This window comes from Telopea speciosissima, chromosome 6, assembly GCF_018873765.1.
Source record: "Telopea speciosissima isolate NSW1024214 ecotype Mountain lineage chromosome 6, Tspe_v1, whole genome shotgun sequence".
Taxonomy (NCBI): domain Eukaryota; kingdom Viridiplantae; phylum Streptophyta; class Magnoliopsida; order Proteales; family Proteaceae; genus Telopea; species Telopea speciosissima.
Genome location: NC_057921.1, coordinates 62,527,122 through 62,548,331, shown reverse-complemented (window position 1 = coordinate 62,548,331; position 21,210 = coordinate 62,527,122). Strand labels below are relative to the sequence as shown.

Here is a 21,210-nt window from a genome sequence, read left to right as displayed (position 1 = left end):
AATTAAATAAATAAAATACATTACACCGAACTCACACCATAGGATGAAGTTTTTTCCACAAGTTGAATTCTGGGGCCCACACTGTAGAAGATTTTAATCTAGTAATTTTTTATGGCCATTGATAAGGTGGTGATCCGTCCCTGGTGGTTGCCGTGGTGAAGGAAAACTTCTTCCTAAATTGGATGGTTGGTGTACCATCCTCCACCATTTCTGGGGACAAAAATGTCACTTTAAGCAAACATAAAGAGAGTGAAGAGGACACGATGGCGGCGTGTGGAAATATCGGTTTCCGGCCCGGCCGCCGGTGGGAATGTAGGTGGTGATTGCGAAAGCCGAAAGGTTTTAGTATTGACGGAGAGAGAAAAAAAAACATTTTTACTGTCCTACTCTCACAAAGAAAGGAGCAAGTGAAGCCTGTGTTCATTAAAATATATAAATCTCCCAAAACTCCGCAGTTGGAGGCTTGGAGCTCTCCCTTTCAATCTACATTTGTGTTTTTTGAAGGAGCTCTCTGCAAATTGAGCTTGTTCAATCCATAATCTCTCTCTCTCCTCTCTCGAAAATTCTGTATTTGTGCCTGTACATTCAGATTTCTGTATTTTCAATCGGTTTCTCCGGCTGAGGGGGATTGATTATGGCATCTTTGACCATTCCTTCGTCGCCGAATTCGTTTCAGCTTAGACTAGGGTTTAGTTGCAGGAAATCTTCCTTGACCTTTCCACGGACGCATTTTCGTACGAATTCAAATCGTCGAGTTCGTTGCCTAGCTGCCGCTGGAAGTGCGGCGAATGAGGGTGATAAGTCTGACCGGAGTCCTAGTGGAAATTCATGGACAAATTCTGACAAGTCGAATGATAATTTCTCTGGATGGTTTGGTGCGGATTCCGGTGGCTCGCAGCGGAAGGGAGGGTTCGGAGGTGTGCGAGATTCTTCTTTTTCTGGTTAATGATTGTAGTATTGTACTATTGAATAATTTCTACCTTTTCTTGTTCTGTTTACTGAACGAAGAAATATGATAGTAGTTGCGAAAGCATGAAGCGCAAAGGGAAGTAAAACTTACAGAAGATAGCTACCTCAGAACTATAGCATCAATTTAGGCGCATGACCTCAATATACTTTCCTCAGTTTAAGTGGCTTAGGATCGAGGGGAAACTAGATGTTAATCGTAATGGTCAGCTCCTGAGTTTGCTGGAAAATGTACAATCCTAAGCCGTTGCATTGCCTGGGTTTCCCTTCAGCTTGATGCCACATAATCTTTAGATTGTTAGGAACTTTTAGCCTTGAAGCAGCGTAGGAGCTTCTTATGTATTTAATTCACACTCACATGGGGGATAATTTGATTATGCTGCTGTTACGATTACCGAGCTTTTCCATTTTGCTTTGAAGTTTCCAAAATCATCCACTGGGAACAGCTTGATGATATCCTCCAAGCTCCTCTCAATATTTATGGTTTGAAATGATGGTTACTAAATGCTACAGAAACCCACCCCCATACTTAGACTATAAGATAACCACAATCCCAGTGTTTTTTTTTCTTGAGTGATTCTTTGTTTGGTTACTGTTGTCATGGAAATTCCTCCTCTTCACAAATGCACCACAACATAAGTACTACACAATGGTCCATGCTTTCCAAGTGGCTTTGAAAATCCTTTACTAATTAAACCATTGATACTAAACAGGAAAACCCCAAAATATATTTCCAATCCTGAGTGATTCTCTCTCTGTAGACACTTCAGATCGGATGAAAAGGTGGTTTATTAATCATTCCTTCCTGTCCTTCATTGACATATGGATGGATAAGGATTTTTAGATCCACTGCCTGGGACTGTCTTCTCATATTGCCTTGTCTTCCCAGAATGTAAACTAGGCCCTGTGTCAAAATAAATAAAGTGAAAGAATGAAGCTGAGACAATGGATTTGTATGGTCTACAAGAGTTATTTTTTTGGTTGAGTTTATAGCTCCATTGATCCACATGAAACAAAACAAATTGAAGAGAAAAGGCATGTCAAAGGAGTAAAAGAGGAGATAAGGTACATCATAGTAATTTTTATATTTCAGTACTTTTTGGAGGGGTGTTGATGGACTATATATGTAGCAACCCAAGAGAGGGGTGAATTGGATTCCAATGTTGCCCACTTGTTCGTACTCTTCCGTTGAACACTCAAAGAACAAATGGTAATGTAGTTCTAGATTGGTAGAAAACCAACTAGAAGCCAATAACTAGGATCTGTTCTTGAATGGGTAATTCGGCTAGGTCTAATATGTGAAAATTGTAAAATTAGGGCTAGGGTTTGATGTTAGGGTTAAGTTAGGAGAGTGTGGATTATATGGGAGAGAAGAGATGCTGAAAGTAATAGTTAAGTCAGATGATTAAATCTGAAGTTATTGAGGACTCCTAGTAGAAATAGGGTTGAAGGGTAAAAGGGTAATTTCAGACAATCGGCTGGGTGGATGGTAATGAAATTTGGATCGAGTCTCTCTTAGGGTTTGAGGAAGATTCAATCAAAATTTCAGTTGGTTCTAACGGTTAGATTTGGCTGGGTAGAATTCTCGCGAAAATTACCTTGCATGCGAACTTCTAGAAGGGAAGAAGAATAATTGTAGAACTTCAATTTCAGACTTACTTCTTGTTTGAAAATATCTTGAACCTTGCAGAGAATTTCCAGCAACTGAATATGTTTCTTCAAGAGATCAGCTAGGGCAGAACTAGAGCTTGAATGGAACTTGAATGGAGATCGATGGAATGGGGTTGGGGAAGGGAATGGCTATCTCAGCCCTCAAACCTTTCTCAGGATTTTCACAAAGGCTAAAGCCAATATTTCATTAATAAAATTCGTGTACCATGCTGGGCTATCTTACAAACTTATATAGAAGACTCAAAAATAGACTTAGACACTAAAAAGAAAAGATCTAACCCTATCTTAACTAATAAGGTAACCTAAATTGACTAAGAAAGTGAAATAATAAAGAAAACAAACTCAAAATAGGACTCTAACTAAGCTAAGAAAGTAAATCCCATTTTCTTATTTTCTACCCATATTTTAGGCCCATTAAATTGGTCAATTACAAAATAAACCCATGGGATCAAAAGCCCAACACCTACAGAACCCACCCCAAAGCTTATTTTCAATAAAATAAACCCTCTAAGTGACTTATTTACATCAAATGGGTTGATGAAAACAACAATACAAACCACAAAGAAGACATGGGATTTAGAGTGGTACGGTTCCCGTGACCTACATCCACTACCAAGTACTACATCTGCAATTGGATTTCCACTGACTGTATTGGTCTTCCAATGGTGCCAATAAATCCTTACATCATGTTTTTTTTGGATTCACAACCAACCCAAGTGTTTTCCAAACCTGGTAGTTTCCTAGGATCACTACCTACAACTCAATTCTTTCTTAGAAGATCAGTCCCTTTCACTTTCACAAAGTGAAGATGAGTTGTTCAACTCATAATACGAATGTCTCTTTGTAGGCAAATAATCAAATGAAACACAAATCAATAAACCCTCTAATCTAAGGTAGATATACAATTGTAATCATTTACTTAATTCCCCACGACAATGGCTTTTGGATACTCAGATCGTAGCACAACAATGGCTCTCTCTATTCAAGATTTTCTGCTCTAAAAGTCATTGAATTTTAGGTTTAAAATCCTATTTATAGGCTTAATTCGAACGGATAAAATTTTAGCCGTTGAGACAGCCATGGTCTCGGCTTCTCGAGGTCGACCTCGGTGAGAGAGCCGTTACAAGATTTGTGTCCCTTTTTATAAATTTCTCTCTTGCACGGTCGACCTCGAACTAAAGAGGTCTAAAACCCAACTCTCTACCACCCTTCGGTTGACCTCGGCTATCTTGCGGTTGAGCCCAGAGTTCTTTCGCAATGCTTTTAAACCTCTATTTGATTTAGATTTGGGCTCAACTTCAGGCGGGTGACTTGGCCAACATGCCGAGTGATATAGTCATGATTTCTAGGACATTTTGACTTGATTAAAAATGTGATAAACCATTCTAAGTTCAAGGTCAAGTATTTCTTAAGAAGAGTCAGCACCATTTGTCAGGTCAGGGTTTAGTTTAAGCTATTGCCCAGTTTTGAGGACTGGTTAAACCATTGGTCACGATATAGGTCAAGGTCATGGAATGATCAATACAACTTAGGATTCAAAGAATACAACCGGTAAAAACAGATTCCAAGTCTAGAAACCTATTAGTTTAGTCTTCACAACCATAATACTGTTGAAGCTTGATGAAGATATAGATGCTTGGCTTCTGAATTACTCAATTATTTGAGCTCTTCAATGTTATTCATAATCCATCAGATGACATCTTCCAAATAACTGCTGTTGGAAATTTACCTTTTTTGCTTGAAGCTTAGTGATCAATACTTGCTTGGCTTCTCAAGATCTTAATACTTCAGAGGAGTTGACGGAAAGACCTTTCTTTTCAGAGTAATCCTTTGATTGAAATCCAGCACAACATACACAATGAAGAACTAGTTTTTTCAACACTTAACAAACATGTTAGAACCACCAAAACAATATTTATTTATGGGAAAAGGCTTTTTGAGCCTAAGGCGTATACTACACCTCCTCACATGTTCTTATAATGATTTTTTTTAATGAAAGAACAATAATTAAAAAAATAAATGTGAGAGGGTGGGGAGTACCCTGCTTGCCCACAGAACCCTCTCCCTTTATTTTATTTTTTATTTGATAAGTAAGCCCCATGGAGAGTTGAAGTGTTGAACTCATGACCTCTTAATTGTGAGGTGTTGGACCTTGCCAACTGAGCTACCCCTTGGGGTTATCACTAAAACAATATTAGCTATATACAATATTCCAACAGGGACTTAGGGGAGAATGGTGTCTCTCTTCCCCTCCCCCACCCACCCCCCAAATATCCTGGAGAGGGAGGATGGAACCAGGTTCCCCCTCAGCTCCAACCCTGTAATTGGCTCTACCAGTTCTGCACATATAATCTGGGAGACTCATTCATGCCTCCTGTTATAGAAGTAAACATGTAAACAAAATAATTTGGTGAGCTCCGGTCCAATATATATATTTTTTTCAAATCCGTCCGCAGAATAGGACATTTGGTGTAAAACATTTTAAACATCTATCACCTTGGTTCAGTTGGCTAAATGCAGAATCTTGTCATCCAGAAAATGTATAAGGCACATATCTTTTTCTTGTCCGTACCCATATTTCTTTGAAGCCCCAGGTTTTAGTAGACTAATGACACTTTTGTAGTAGTTTACTTTCAGGGATTATTGGAGTAGGCGTAGCTGGAGTGATTCTTGCAGCTGGACTTACTTTTGCAAGCATATCTCTAAGCAAAAGGAGCACTTCTGGTATGTATGCATGTATATCATTTTTTTCTCTTGCGAATTGCCTTTTTATGTTTACGATCAACAATTTATCTTCAAGTGAGTTTTTTGGTTCATATATATATATATATATATTGGTTAATATTTGTTAGAATGGTGTCCATTTTGATAATCCTCGTGCTAATTAGCAACAGGAACTTCTCTAACTATGATTCTGTGTAAAAAATATTTAGAGTTTAACCATAAAATAAGTGACTAGGAATATCCTCTTCCCACACAAGTATTTTTGGTATTTATCTGAATATTTTATTTTGCACAGGAATGAAACCACAGATGGAGCCTCTTACTGTGCAGCAGGAAGTATCGTTAGCCTCTGGTGATCAGGATGATGGAGTTGAAGTGGTCAGAAATGAGGACGACACTGTGGTGCCTGATGAGGGAAGCTTAGATGGTGATCATATTCCTGAAAGCAATACAGGTATAATCAAGGATTCTTGTTCATATTCAGAAATTACTGAAGCTACTTCTGAAAGCAGTATTGATGATAATATTAATGTGGGGACTTCATTAATAGAAAAAGTTGATTCGGCCTCCAGTGGTATTGATGCCACTACAAATGCTTCCAGTCAAGCAGATTTGCAATTTAGACCACCTGTTGATGAAATATTGACACCTTACAGCTCTAATCTGAGATCACCTAGAATGCCTGAATACAATGTAGTCGATGAGTCTTCTGATACTTCCAACTTTAAGGAGTCAGGAGGTGGCCCAGGTGCTGCTCTGCCAGAATTGGCTATGGAACTCAGTGTTGTCAACCATGTTAACCCATCTGTTCCAGATGTTGATTCAACAGATCTTGATTCCGACCATCAGGAGGGAATTACTGTAGTGAGGGAAATAGAAAATTCCAAGGTTCCTTTGGATGTTTCTGGTTCTGGCCAACATACTCCTGACGAGCCTTTAGCTTTGGATAATTCAATCACTCCAAAATCGGATGTGATTCCAGATTCCCAGGTTGAGTCCAAAGATGTAATGGACACTGTAACCTCTCTTTCAATCAAAGAAGATCTGAGCCTCAGCATAACACTGCTGGTTCCAAATGAGGGCATTACTTCAACTCTAGAAGAGAATACTCTAGATGATGCTGGGCCACCTGGAAAAGCCTCTCTGTCAATCTTAGCTGATCCAAATGCAAATGAACCCAGTACAGATGATTATAATGAGATTGAAAGAAACAAAGAGTTAATTGCGTCACCAATACCTGAGGGTTCCTTCTCCTCTGCTGGTATACCTGCTCCATCATTAGTTTCTGCAGCTCTACAGGTTCCACCTGGCAAGGTTTTGGTTCCTGCAGTTGTTGATCAAGTTCAGGGGCAGGCATTCGCAGCATTGCAAGTTTTGAAGGTAATGCGATATTTCCATCTGCAATAACTGATCATTTTGGAGTTGCCTATTGTATAGGATTTGTATTGAATAATTAAGTGATGATTCTATAAGTTCATGCTTGCTATTCTTCAGTAAAGCTCAGTTTTCAGGCATATAAAGTGATGACTGTTAGTCTATCATTGTTTTTCCATTGACTTGTACAGACAATCACTTGTGTTTTATTTTTATTTGTTCTTCTGAGATCGGCTTTTGAGTTTTGCTATGGTGGCTGCTTGAATTTTATGGTGACATCATTTTCCTCAGGATATCATTTCATCATCATGGAAAAGGCTTTTTTGCAAATATATCAATCAGTTTCTTCATTCTGTTGCTGATATTATCTCTTTAAGGGGTATGAACTATGAAGTGGTGAAATCCTGTCCACACTGCAATTGTTGGCATCTTTTTTGATTGCCCATCCACCAGTATCATTTTTATTAAGTGACAAGTGAAAGAAATTCCATGCTGGTGGTTTAGCGAAAGCAGGGAAAAAGAAAGAAAAAGAAAAGAAAGGAGAAAAGAAATCTACTGAAGTATGCAAGGTTGCCAAAGAATGGGATGCTATTTGCCGCACCATGTATGTAGTGTAGTGGACATGAGAAGTCTTTTTTTTTTTCTTTTTTTTTTGGGGGGGGGGTGGGTGGGTTGAAAAGTCATGAGAAAAAGTCATTTAAGTATTTGATTTCCTTGATCTTCCCAGCATCCTTCCCCAATCTCATTCCTCTAAAATTGTTGATAGAGAAAACCATACTTCTCTGGAGAAGATTTCAACTTACGTGGGTTAAAGATAAAACATTCTATAGTCTAGTAACAAGGTTTGAGAATAACTCTTAACTGTTTGTTGTCTACTTTCAAAAATAATAACAATAAGCTTATTTGACTAGAGAACCTGGCCATGGATCAAAATATTGGTGTAGGGAGGTATATTCAGTAGGCATCAGATAATACCAACATACCTACTTAACTATGCTTTTATGCATTTACTTGTATTTGAAGAATGAATATATTATTTGGAGCTTAAATCATGCATTCAGTCAAAAACAAAATTCAGGTTGCACCTTCCTGTTTCTGGTTTGCACATTGTCCTCTCTGAGTTGCAACTTTAATACCATGAATTGCATTCTTTTCTTGGTTATTCACAAATGCGAACTGGAATAGCACTAGATGCAACCTAGGGTGACAAATAATGGGAATCTGTGTCTAATCGTTATATTTTAATTGAAGCTGTTGAAATAGGCTGCTTACTGCATACCCGATTGGGGTAAGCAGTCCTAGTTCCACTAGGATTGGTCCTACCTGTCCTAGCTTACTAGGATTAGTCCTAGTCGAGTTAGGGTGATTAGTCCCACTTTATTTATGTTTCTTTTTCTTTTTCTTAGTCCCAGCCGAGTCCTAGTTTGGGATTCCTAGTTGTATTAGGAATTCCTAGTAGGACTAGGACTGAGTTAAGTTTCTATTTTCAGTTGTAATTCTGTTCTTTATATAAACAGGGCCTGAATGATCGATTTATTCATTCAAGCATTCTCTACATCTCTCTACACATTTGTCCTTTTCTTGATTGTCACATGACAAGGAAGCATACTTAGGCATGGTTGAGTGAGGGATAGAATTCAACTATATGATGGGGTTGGTGTCCTCCATTGGTAACAGTTGTATCATGACCAAGAAAAATCACCCCCATGTTTTCTCACTTACTTTTCCTCGTCTCATCTTCCCATCCATTTTCATGTCTAACAATTGAACACCTTATTTTAGAAATGTGGTTCAGTAAGGTAAATTAAATAGCGTTCTGTTACCCTTGTTACTGAATGATCAGCCTACTCCCTCTTAAATGAATGGTGGATACAGCTTGATTTATCCCACTACTACTTTTCATGAAATAGATCTTCCTTTTGTGTGTGTGTGTGTGTGTGTGTGTGTGTGTGTGTGTGTGTGTGTGTGTGTGTGTGTGTGTGTGTGTGTGTGTGTGTGTGTGTGTGTGTGTGTGTGTGTGTGTGTGTGTGTGTGTGGTTTGTGGTGGGGGTGTTTAATCAACTGGAATTCATATTTGAAACAGCTCCATAGAATTGGAGATTAAGTTGGATACTGCTGCTATTTCTATTGATATTTAGTTTATTACAAATTGTCAGTCAGTTGTGGTTTGATCACTAATAAAACCAGTAGATGAATGGATTCAGCTGAATTTTGTTTACAATGTCATGCCAATTTACTGAAAACCCTATGCATATTGGCCCTTATCAGTGGATCCATGTTGATCTGTAATTCTTTCTACCTGGCTGAAGCAGTATTAATTTTATACTGCTCATACATGCACAAGAACTTGAATTGCATCTTCTATACTGACTTGTTATCATATTAAGCTTTTGAGAATTGAACTTATATGATAGTTAATTTCAAATGTAGCTATCTGAAATGTTGCCTTCTTTTAGGTTATTGAGGCTGATGTTCAACCTGGCGATCTATGCACTCGCCGTGAGTATGCTCGTTGGTTGGTTTCTGCAAGCAGTGTTCTTTCGAAGTATGTCCCTTTCTTATTTCCATTGGTATAGTTAAACTCTTAGAATGAGCAGCTGAATGCTTGTAATAATTGTGAAAATTGTTTCTGAGCAAGTGAGCAGCACCAAGCATTATGTGCCTTGCCCCAAGCAACATATGCTCCTCTGACAAAGAACTCCTTTCTGTCTTATAGGAACACAGGTTCAAAAGTATATCCTGCAATGTACATTGAGAATGTTACGGATCTTGCATTTGATGATATTACACCTGAAGATCCTGATTTTCCATCCATTCAAGGTGAGAAAATGGAAGTGCTTAATTCTGCATTTACAGAACTGTAGCATTGTTACTTTTTGGGAAAATGTTTCGTGTTGCTTTTACAGGTTTCTGTTCATGTGCATTAAGGTTTCTAATACATTGCAATTGCAGGCCTGGCAGAAGCTGGACTTGTCTCAAGTAAGCTTTCGAGACGTGATATGCTTTCTTCTATAGATGAAGAGCCAACACCCTTCTTCTTCTCTCCAGAAAGGTGAGAACTTAAGTGCTTCCAGCAATTTTAACTCATCCCTTCAAGAAAGGGTCTCTAATACATTGCCTTTAATACATATTAGCTTTTCTGACTGCACCGTTCTTGTGTTCAATCCTTCCATGATCAAGGATGCTTCCTTGTTAGGTCTAAGAGTTGGCTTGTTAAACAATCTCCATTTTCTTGTTCTTTTCGTCTTATGATATAAATCTCTTGTACTTTAGGCCTGATTTGGTATGATTTCTATTTCAATTTCATGGGGTGATTTCTATTTCGGAAGTTGTTTGGTTTGATGTTTGCACCTTATTTCAGTGAAATTGAAGTCAAATGGAATAGAAATTCTGAAATAGCTGAGAAGCTATTTCAATTTTGAAATTGGATTTTACTCTTGCTCTTTAATGAGCACATGGTTAATTTGATGGGCAAAGCAGTAATTTCATGTTAAAAATAAACACCACCATTCTTCTTCTACTGATGGTCTCACCACCACCACTGTCGCTGCCCCCTCCACCACCACCCTCTCCCAAGAAATATAGAGAAAAATAGAGAAAAATTGAACTACCAAATGGATTTCTTATTGTTGAAATATTTTGGATTGATGCAACCAAAACAATTTCAATTTCTTTACCAAAAAATCTATTTGTTGACTATTTCATGAAATCAATCCGAAATTGAAATAGAAATCATACCAAATCTGGCCTAGTCACTCCCTATGACTTTAGTGTTCCTGAAAAAAAAAATTGGCTTTTTGTATCAAACGAGGAAACTAATACCAGTAAAGGTTCTCTTCAATATTATCATATATGTGCATTAATGCGTTGGCTTTTCAGGCACTCTTCAGTCTTTTAGTTTGATATAGACTCATCACATGTGTCTTCATTTGAGTCTTGTGGTTGTTTTTCACATATGTGCATTTCTGTGTTGGATTTTATACTGTCTTCAGTTTGTTAATTTGACATAGATTTGTGTCTTCTCATGGCTATACCTTTCTTCTAATATTTGGTTAAACTTTTGTGATGCAGCCCCTTGTCTCGTCAGGATCTTGTGAGCTGGAAGATGGCCCTAGACAAAAAGCAACTACCAGAAGTTGACAGAGAGGTCATTTAAGTTAAATTAGTTTTCTTTTGGCAATTAATTGTGAGTTTTAATGAATGTCTGACAAATTCTGAATAAAATAATTGCCAGATCATGTATCAACATTCTGGCTTTATAGACATTGATAAGATAAACCCAGATGCGTGGCCTGCTCTTGTAGCTGACCTATCTGCTGGAGAACAGGGAATCATGGCACTAGCCTTTGGTATACTGTTGTTTTCCATTGTCGTTGCTTAGATTGTGATGGTTGTATATTCAATTTGGGAGTGAAAATTTAAAATGCTCTGTTTTCTTTGACAGGTTACACAAGACTTTTTCAGCCGGATAAGCCTGTCACAAAAGCTCAAGCTGCTATTTCTCTTGCCATTGGTGAAGCTGCTGACATTGTCAGTGAGGAGCTCACACGTATCGAAGCAGAGTCAATGGCTGAAACTGCTGTTGCAGCACATAGTGCTTTAGTTGCAGAAGTTGAAAAGGATGTCAATGCAACTTTTGAAAAGGAACTCGCTATGGAGAAGGAAAAGATAGATGCTGTTGAAAAGTTGGCTGAGGAGGCAAGACTGGAGTTGGAGAGGTTAAGAGCTGACAGAGAGGAAGAAAATAGTGCTCTATTGAGAGGACGAGCTGCTGTTGAGGCAGAAATGGAAGTTCTGTCACAGTTAAGGCATGAGGTGGAGGAGCAGTTGCAGATCCTTATGAGCAACAAGATGGAGATATCATTTGAAAGAGAAAGGATTGACAAGCTTAGGAAGGAAGCTGAAAGTGAAAACCAAGCAATTGTCCGTCTACAATATGAACTGGAGGTTGAGCGGAAAGCGTTGTCCATGGCCAGGTATGAACAGCAGTGTCTCTCTTTTCCAAACTGAGGAACTTTAGTCTCTCTCCTAAATAAAATAATACTTTGACAAGTAATATCTATTTTGATGATTATATATGTATATTGAGTTATGCCATCATAATTGTCTCTCCTTCACAGTTTTATAGGATAGATATATCATATCTACAGTGTCTTGGATCTTGGGGCCGAGACTATAGTCTATGCTATGGATCTGGTTTGCTTTTGAATTGCCACCTGTTATACCAAGGGTGTGGTGACTGAGATATAGATCTGGTTTGTCAGATATGTTCCACCTGAAAGATCAACTAGATCAATAATTATCATGTATTTATCTTCAAGTGTGAAAGATTTAGTGGAGCTTCAAAAATTAATGATAACTTCAGATGTTATTGCATGAACTTTGGTGAGTTCTGTTTATCCTGATCTTTTAGCTAGGGTCTATGCATGTCTTGCCTTGATCTGAACATGGGACACATGGCAAATAATTGGGATAGCAGACCCTTTTATGGGGTCCTATAGCCTCAACCTCCAAGCCAAGACTTTCCTATGGTTAATTTCTCCATATGCATGGATGTCTGAATCAAGAAAAAAGTTTTTCAAATGGGAAAATTTGCTACTGCCTGCATGTTAAACATTTATGAAATGGGAAACATGATAGAACAACAGTATAAAAGCAAACTTCATGCTTCTTACCAGAAGAAATGGAAAATATCCCCCCCCCTCCCCTCTATGCTAAGAAATTGGGAGAAGTAGCTTGGAGAAATGTCTTGACCTCTTGGGTGCTCCCACCTCAGCTGACATGTCCAAAGCACTGTCTTAATCTTTTCCTGATTGGTCTAGGGATAAACGCTACTTATTAGTTCACATTGCCAACAATTGATAGATAATTATCCTTTGCCTGGACCAATTTGAGGCTAAAGGGATTTAATATTACATAAGTTCAAAATTTTTTCCCCCCTCTTTATTATTCTTGGTTGTCCAGGGCTTGGGCGGAAGACGAAGCAAAAAGAGCGAGGGAGCAAGTGAAAGCTATAGAGGAAGCTAGAGAACGTTGGGAGAGGCATGGCATTAAAGTTGTTGTCGACAGCGACCTCCAAGATGATGCCAATGTTGGCGTTACATGGCTTGAGGCAGGAAAACAGTCTGCAGTTGAAACTGTGAACCGGGCTGAGAAATTGGCGGACAAACTCAAGGCTATGGCACATGACCTGAAAGGTAATGGCAAAGCAGTAGTCGAGAAGATAATCCAAAAGATAATCTCCTTGATTGCTGTTTTAAAGCAGTGGGCCACCGAAGCTGCCAAACGAACTGGAGAGTTCCAAGGGGCTGCTGTTTTGAAGGTGAGTGAATCCACACAGAAGTTGCAGCAAAACGCAGCTGAATTTAGTTCTTCCCTTCAGGATGGTGCAAAGAGGACTGTAGGAGACTGCAGGGAAGGAGTAGAGAAAGTCACACAGAAGTTGCAGCAAAACACAGCTGAATTTAGCTCTGTCCTTCAGGATGGTGCAAAGAGGATTGTAGGAGACTGCAGGGAAGGAGTAGAGAAACTCACTCAGAAGTTCAAGACATGAAACGTTTTTTAGTACACTACTATTATTTGTATGGGTGTTAGCCGTTGAGAAATGAATTATGTATTCTTACTTTCAATTTTGCTGTCGTAGACATTCAGGGATTAAGTGTTTTTCTTTTATCTGTTTCCTGGATGGAAACTGAAACTGTAATCTCAATACCCTGGGAGAATGAATAAATGGAATAAGGAAAAAGAGCTGATTTTATTGGCTTTCACCAAAAGAATACGCTTTGCCTCTGTTCTGTTGCAATTGTCCTCACCCAGTCGATTGAGAACTCAACTCCATGGCCAAGAACACCTAGTTATATACGACTGAAGAAAAGATCACACGTTGGTTCTCTATAGTTAGAAGTGATAAATTTTGTTTCGAGTCAGAATGCCTTGGGATAATTCACGTTTTCTTCTGAGTTTCACTTATACTTTTGACTTGAATAACTTGGGTAATATTTTTTTGTCTGAGAAAAAGAAAATTGGGTGACAGATCATTGAGTCTCAAATGTTGAAAATTTAAAGGGAAATTTACAGATGCCTCCCTGAGGTATTATGTAATTACAAAAATACACTTCAGTTTTGGACAATTTCACATGCCCCTTTACTTTCGTAAAAAATTAACAAATGCACTCATGTCGTTAAATTGGGACTAACAACGAATTAAATATATTTTGACCAAATTGCCCCTGCTTATAGGATTGAATTTGCATTTCTACCCTTGGGTTTGAAAAAAAGGGAAAAACCCAATTCTGCGAATGCAAATCATCTTCTCCAGATCCACAACTCTCGATTTCTTCTCGATAGAGGAGCAATTCGCCACGACCGCAGAAGAATTCAGAAGCCAGTTTGATTCCTCCTCGTTCGTAAACATTCAACCCCTTCTCCTCCAATTTCACCACTTCACTCACAGTAGCTGAAGAGAGAGATGTCACTCTGGTTCTCCAGCAATGGCTTCACACTTCGTTCAGCACAGCTGCGATGCTTCCAAAAATGCTATCCTTTTCAACAACTGCCCATCATCCAAGTTCACTTCAGTCTAAGCTTTTTCAATCCATCATCAGCTCTTCTGCTAAAATTTTCTGAACCCGCTAAGCCAAGTTCTGCTCTGTCACGGCTTCGAATGCCCCAACCGACGAAAGCTGAAACCGCCCCGTCAACATTTCGGGAGAAAAATCTGAGAGACGTGAATGTTTTGGTAGTGGGTTCGACTGGTTACATAGGGAAATTCATGGTCAAAGAATTGGTGAACAGAGGTTTTAACGTCGTCGCCATTGCCAGAGAGAGGAGCGGAATTAGAAGGCGAAACAGTAAGGAAGAGACCTTGGAAAAATTAAAGGGGGCCAATGTACGATTCTCCGCCGTCATCCATCTGAGCTTTCTGGAAAACTGTCTGGAAAGCTTCGGATCTTCAATCGACGTTGTCGTTTCCTGCATTGCTAGCCGTACCGATGGCGTCAAGGACTCGTGGAAGATTGATTATGAGGCCACAAAGAATAGCCTTGTGGTTGGTAGGAGACGAGGTGCTTCGCATTTCGTTCTACTCTCAGCAATTTGCCGCTTCTAGAATTCCAGCGTGCGAAGTTGAAATTTGAGGCTGAACTGATGAGAGAATCAGAGGAAGATGAGAATTTCACCTACAGCATCGTGAGGCCGACCGCATTCTTCAAGAGCTTGGGTGGGCAGGTCGAATCCGTCAAAGAAGGAAAGCCTTACGTGATGTTTGGAGATGGGAAACTCTGTGCGTTTAAGCCCACCAGTGAACAGGATTTGGAGAAGATGACTTGCAGGTCTTGCGCAAAGGGATGAATTGGGTTTTTGCTAGTGTTATATCTGCATCTGCATCCGATTAGCTATCGGACAGATTCGGATAGTGCTAAACGAATACGGACACGGATCGGATATTTTATCCATTTACATGTAAATATAGTTTTTCGGATAGCTATTGTCTATCCGTATCCGCATCCGTTTAGCTTTCGAATGGATTTGGATAGTACTGAACGGATACGGACACGGATTTTGACTATTCATTTACACCCCTAGTTTTTTCCCTAAGCACATTCTATCATATCTTCAAGGGCAATTTAGTCCAAATATATTTAATTCTAACGTTGTTAGTGTGCATTTATTATTTTTACAAAAATGAGGGGCATATGTAATTATCCAAAATTGATGAGTGTTTTTATAATTATATGATATCTCAGGGAAGACCTATGTAAATTTCTCAAATTTAAAATAAAAATAATTAATAAAAAAATATATTAAAAAAAGGCTGTAAATTTAAAATAAAATAATATATTAAAAAAGAGGCTGTCACTGTAACCCTTTGCTAGCTTTTGATATCCAGATGAATATATTTCTCATCAGACCCTTAGCTTTTAATATCCAGATGAATATATTTCTCATCAGACCCTTTTTTTTTAACCAAAATTTGACATTTTTTTCAAATTTGTAAATCACACTAAATCGATTTTTATTTATTTATTATTTTTTTTATAGACTAATGTACTCAAATTTTTTAATGGATAGGGCATAGTCATATAATCAAGGTTAAAAATGTCTGAAATAAGATCAGATTGTGGTTTATCTGGTCGGCCAACAGATTCTTTCTCTTATTTTTATTACTGTCTTGGCCTCTCCAACTCGCTGTCCGTTCCAATTCTTCACACAGGAGCAGAAATAACCACCCTACCTCCTGCCCGAACACATTGCCCAAGGTGAGGTAGAGTGGTCATTTCCGCTCCTATGTGAAGATTTGGAGGAAATTGGAGCGGACAACGAATTGGAGGTGATAATTATTCTATTTAGCCTACCCAATTTAGTTTGAATAAGGTTATGATTGTTGTTATTCATATTAATTCCCAACCCTCATATGTTTCTGCATTAAGATCTCTGATAGCTTGACGGTAGTGTGTAAGCAAGCTCCTTTCGATTCTGCTTCATATGCACTTGGAACAGTCTCCACTTCCAAGTCTGGCTAGATTTGTTTCCCTCCCGGAAACCAAGAACAAAACACCATCCAGATACCCCACATGAAATGAAGCTAGCATCAGACAGTATAGCAGAAACATCATTTTTAAAATAACAATCCTTCAATAATGCAAAACATCTAGTCAGTTGGTAGTACTGGTCATCAGGTTAAAGATCATATTTACCAAAATTGTGGATTCCATCTCTATTTGCTTTAAAGGTTATTAGACTGTCCTTCACATCATACATTATATGAGATTAGAATAGCTGTTGGATTTCATGGTTTTTGACATATGATCAACTTGTTAGGATTTTCCCAAATAGAGGGAAGCTAATATAGTTCCATTTGCTATCAATTATTTTCATTTTCTTTTTTTCCAAACTTGTCAAGGAAGGGAGAGTTAACAATCACTTCAAACCTTTTGATTGAATCGGCCAGAATGAATTCAGTTTGTTTGGCGTGTGGAGAAAGTTGCCCATACTCTTCTTCGCCAAAGGACAAAATAAGATGGCATGCCTATGGATTCGGCTCTCCCGGGAGTCCATCACCCAGTGAGTGCCCATGAGACATCTAACGGCTAGACTGACTGGGCTTGAGATGCACGAAAGCACACATCCCGGCATGGCACAGTCAGCCAGCTGTTGGATGTTCGATGGGTACTCCCTGAGTGATTGGGATCACTGGAGAGGAGCCCAACGCCTTGCGGATTAGATTCTACCTGCTCAGAAGGTACATGAAGAAAAGAAATACCTATACGATGGCATGCTAAATAGTCTGCAACCCATTTCAGGAACAATCCCAATGTTATAAAGAACAAGACCAAAGGGGGGAGGAGAGCCTATCCGGATCAGAATCTATCTGGCCAAAATACCAGTCTGATACAAATGCGCTCTCAATCGGTCCATATCAAACCAAATTGCCCTGCTTTTTAATAAAAATAATTTATTATTACTTGCACCTTCGGGTCCTCTTACAAGTGGATAGGTATCAGGTCGGTAATACCAACCCGACATTGCAAACCATGATTCCCAACTATCTCAAATCGGGCCTCCCAAGATCCCTGACAATCTCCATGAAACTGACAAATAGAGGGACTTCAAATGGGTACATCACCATTGGTGGAACAGTGAAGGCCTTCGCCAGAACCAAGTAAACTGAACCTTTGCACTGGGTTGAGGCTTGAAGATTTTAAAACTCCCAAGATTTAAATGATGAAATATTAGAGGGCATGTTTCCTAGGTTACCCACATTTAGGGGCTTCCTGTGTAGCTAAATTTTTGTTTCATGTATTTTTTTTTTTTTTTTTTAAAGGAACAGTGTTGTAAGATGGATGAATTCATCCGTGAGGGAGGGGGAATTTACAATTGAGATGAATTCATCCTAGGATGGAACCAATAGCCCAGAACAAAGCTAACACAATCAAGAAAGTGTACTTGAAAATTCTCAGATCTGCTATAACCTAAAAAGAGAGACACAAAGTTAATTAAGTGTGGTTGTAAATTCTCACATCTGCAAACCTAAAACGAGAATAAAAATCAAAACAGAGCTGAATTTGTTGTCAAGTCAATCAGTAGAAGTGATCACTTAACACTGCTCAGAAATCCTTTGCATTTCTCAAACATCACCATTAGGGCAGGGCCCTAAATTAGTGTTAGTATAGAGGATTCATCATCGCAGGCGGATCTGGCTACTACCACCACTGCTAAAGTAAAAATCCCAACAACCACGTAGTTCTCAGCTTCTGGGTGAAGTGCTTAATGTATGAGCAGTGTAGATAATCACAAACTGATTTAGCTACCAACTTACTAGTGAAGCATGCAATTTCTGATTCTTGAAACAAAACTTAAAATTGGGAGCCCATTGTTTTCCGTCTCAAACTAAAACAAAATGACTCAGGTCAAAATTTCATTCTCCAATACAAATACTTAAACCCATGCTAAGCAAACATCTCCACCTACTGTTCTTCTTTTCAAGAGACTAAGAGAGTTGCAGGCACAAAAATGAATAGCCTCACTTTTTCTTGTCCCCTACTCCAGCAGACCTGTATAAACCATCCAACGAAAAGACAATTTGCAATTAAGAAAAAATACCAAATGGAATAAAAACTTGAATATAGAACTTGGTTGACTATTTAATATGCAGGGTCTCTACACCCATCAAATCCTGTGGATATCCATACGTCAACACGCACTAGAAAATGTAATAACAGATTGGAAATTTATTAATTTACCTCATCTTGCGGAGAACATTGGACATCTCCTCACGCTTCTTCTTTGCTCTCTTGTGAGTGCCAAGCTTTCTCTTTGCCACTTTTAAAGCTCGCTTGTCTTTCCCAACTTTGAGAAGCTCAGTAATTCTCTTTTCATAAGGTGCAAAACCAGCAACTTCCCTTATCAGGTTCCTTACAAAGTGTACTCTTTTACTGGTTTTCTGAACAACATAAGGGTAATTGAATGATCATGTTAAGAAGTCATCAATGGATAAATTACATAAATTATATAAAAAATACCACCATCAAGTGACAACATCAACATTTATATCTTTCAGTAGGAAACATGTTCATATCCGAACAACAGGCAACCAATTGCTAATTTGCTAAGTGGCAAATGAAATATCCAGTTGCTACTAAATGTTTTAAGGACCCAGTTCGCTAATAAGCAATAAAAGAATTGGACATATCCAGTTTTGGCATTCTCCTCATTACAATACATCAGATGATAATTAAAGGGGAGAAAATAAAGACTTAGATATAATACCAAGGCGCACAACAATTTACCAAGCCAACTTGATCACAGAAGGGCCATAGAAAAGACGAAAATAGGGGCATAAATTGACAACATGATACTAATGTCACTTACTCCTTTTCTACTAGATGGGCGTGGAGCTAATTCCTTCTTGGTCACAATATGGCCTTTGTTCAGGCCCACAAAGAGTCCACTCTTTGGCTGTTGTGGAGCCATCACCTGCTCCTGGCAATTCACAATGCAACAAGTTTAATAATTAGATTCTTTCTGATAAAACCTAGAAGATTTATCATCATAAACCAAATCACCAAACAAATAACAATACCAGAAATGGGATATTAGTCAAGCTGTTGTTTCAATTCGAGTGAAAATAACAACTAACCAAACATCATTCTAGCATGTTGTTGACATGAATTCACATCTAGTAAAGTTCCCTAAATGTATAACTCTCTCGTCTATACATGGGAGCACAACACACAGAGAACCCATGTATAGATTTGTTCAGAAGGAAGTGTTTAACAGAAAAAATACATAGCATTCCACATCTCAAATGGCGAATAGTAACCAACACAACTAAAAACAAAATCAATGGCGTTCCGACCAAGTAATATTTCAACATTTAGAAGAGAAGAACAAAATGAAAACGATTAAAGCCTAAAACCATGAGTTTTGGCTCGAAGATATATGAAAAATCTTCGAAACAGGAAAGAAGCTCATGACGATCGAAAAAATATGGTAAACCCTTACCGCCCGATGTGCTCCGGTAAAGATCCTTCAGGAGAAACCTCAACTGAATCTGCAAAAGAAAGAACTAATTCAAACTCCACATCTAACACAAGAGGAATTAAGTAAGGGATTCTTCGAGTCACATCTCACCTACGAAGAGAATAAGAGTAGTGGCTGTGGAAGAAAACTAGGGTTTAGAGAATATGCAGTATTTATACGATTGTGTTAGTGAGTTAAAAAGTTCAAAGTTGAAGGGTACTTTGGTCCATTGGGTTGTAAACTCGTCGTATGACCATTTTCACCCTGGAAATAAGGTGCCCTCTGCCCAGTGTGTAATAGGGAGGAGGAGTCCATTACTCATGCTCGTATCTTTTGCCCTTTTGCAGCAATGTGTTGGTGTGTGTCACCAATTTGAATCTTCTATTGCGGAGCTGTCGTACAGGACCGTGCTGTCGAGACATAGTGAGGCGACTTCTGCAGTCATTTCTTGCCTTGGTATGTCTCAATAGCACGATCTTATTGGGCAACTCGGCAATAGAAGATCTGGATCCTATGTATCCCCTTTACATCTAAACGTTTACGTGTTCAATAGCGAGTGTTTTGAGGAAAATTTACATGATTTTCATATCTTATGATCTTCCATTACCGGCAGATTTGGAAGAGTCGTAATAGTGTTGTTTTTAACCATTCTGCGCCTAATTTGCGTAAATACTTCGGCAACCATCCTTACCTCTGTTGCAGAACGCCATTTGTGTGCTTCTACTGCTCATGGGTCTCCTTCAGGTGCTTCGGGTTTTGGGTCTTTTACTATTCATTCTGATTGTTTTTACTGTCTTCACTGATGGGGCATGATTTGCTGCCACATACAAAGGCAGTCGTGGAGTTCTCATCAAGTACCCTTCGGGCGCTTTCTTTGCGGCGAAATACAAAACTAGCTAGGGATCATCAGCTTTAATGCTAGAGGCTGAAGCTGTGTGAGATAGCTTTGTTTTAGCCCAATCCTTGGGGTTAAAGTCTACAACAGTTTTCAATGATTGTCTAGTGTTTGGTTAATGGTTGTAATAATGTTTCATGCTCTGTTGATTGGGACTCAAAGGTTGTAATTGAGGATTTGCTACTTCTAGTTCTTTTGTTTGACTTCATTAGGTTTCGTTTTATTGTAATAGGGAAGCTTATTTTCTTGTTAAGGGTTCGTCTGCGTTAGGATTTTCTTTTGTTTGTTGGGGTCACCCCCCTCCTTTTATTGTATCTTGTTCTTTCCTGAGAATGAAATTTTCTTTCTCGGATTTATTTTAATAAAATGATTCTTGTTCTCTGTTAAAAAAAAATATAAAGAATTTATTCTCATAAATTGAAGTATCAAATGGATTTTTTATTATTTAAATATTTCAGATTGATGCAAATAAAATAATTTTAATTTATCAACGTGAAATCTATTAGTTGACTTTCATGAAATCAATCTAAAATTATAATGGCCTTTTCAAATCTCTTTGG

The 21,210-nt window shown here is 38.5% G+C and overlaps 2 protein-coding genes and 1 pseudogene across 8 annotated transcripts; 2 read left to right on the top strand and 1 right to left on the bottom strand.

Annotated features, from left to right (window-relative positions):
- The first annotated feature begins 470 nt into the window (after positions 1-470).
- LOC122664230 lies at positions 471-13,504 on the top strand. Of its 5 annotated transcripts, none has more exons than XM_043859962.1 (12): positions 472-917; positions 5,275-5,361; positions 5,657-5,815; positions 6,344-6,741; positions 9,192-9,280; positions 9,452-9,555; positions 9,688-9,787; positions 10,807-10,882; positions 10,970-11,084; positions 11,180-11,711; positions 12,700-13,165; positions 13,211-13,504. In XM_043859962.1, the coding sequence occupies exons 1-12, from the start codon at positions 635-637 to the stop codon at positions 13,286-13,288; spliced, it is 2,487 nt and encodes an 828-aa protein (XP_043715897.1). In that variant the 5' UTR covers positions 472-634; the 3' UTR covers positions 13,289-13,504. The 5 variants fall into 5 exon arrangements, with proteins under 5 accessions (XP_043715893.1, XP_043715897.1, XP_043715898.1 ...); XM_043859963.1 differs by having other exon boundaries at positions 473-917; positions 6,653-6,741; XM_043859958.1 differs by having other exon boundaries at positions 471-917; positions 5,657-6,741.
- A 659-nt stretch (positions 13,505-14,163) lies between these two features.
- LOC122666032 lies at positions 14,164-15,084 on the top strand (annotated as a pseudogene).
- A 2,906-nt stretch (positions 15,085-17,990) lies between these two features.
- On the bottom strand, positions 17,991-19,881 carry LOC122666231 (60S ribosomal protein L36-2-like). 3 transcript variants are annotated; one of them, XM_043862387.1, is made up of 5 exons: positions 19,867-19,881; positions 19,738-19,786; positions 19,105-19,215; positions 18,477-18,676; positions 17,991-18,287 (listed from the first exon to the last, which is right to left on the bottom strand). In XM_043862387.1, the coding sequence occupies exons 3-5, from the start codon at positions 19,204-19,206 to the stop codon at positions 18,257-18,259; spliced, it is 333 nt and encodes a 110-aa protein (XP_043718322.1). In that variant the 5' UTR covers positions 19,207-19,215; positions 19,738-19,786; positions 19,867-19,881; the 3' UTR covers positions 17,991-18,256. The 3 variants fall into 3 exon arrangements, with proteins under 3 accessions (XP_043718322.1, XP_043718320.1, XP_043718321.1); XM_043862385.1 differs by having other exon boundaries at positions 19,105-19,209; positions 19,738-19,874; XM_043862386.1 differs by lacking the exon at positions 19,867-19,881 and having other exon boundaries at positions 19,738-19,816.
- Positions 19,882-21,210: the final 1,329 nt, after the last annotated feature.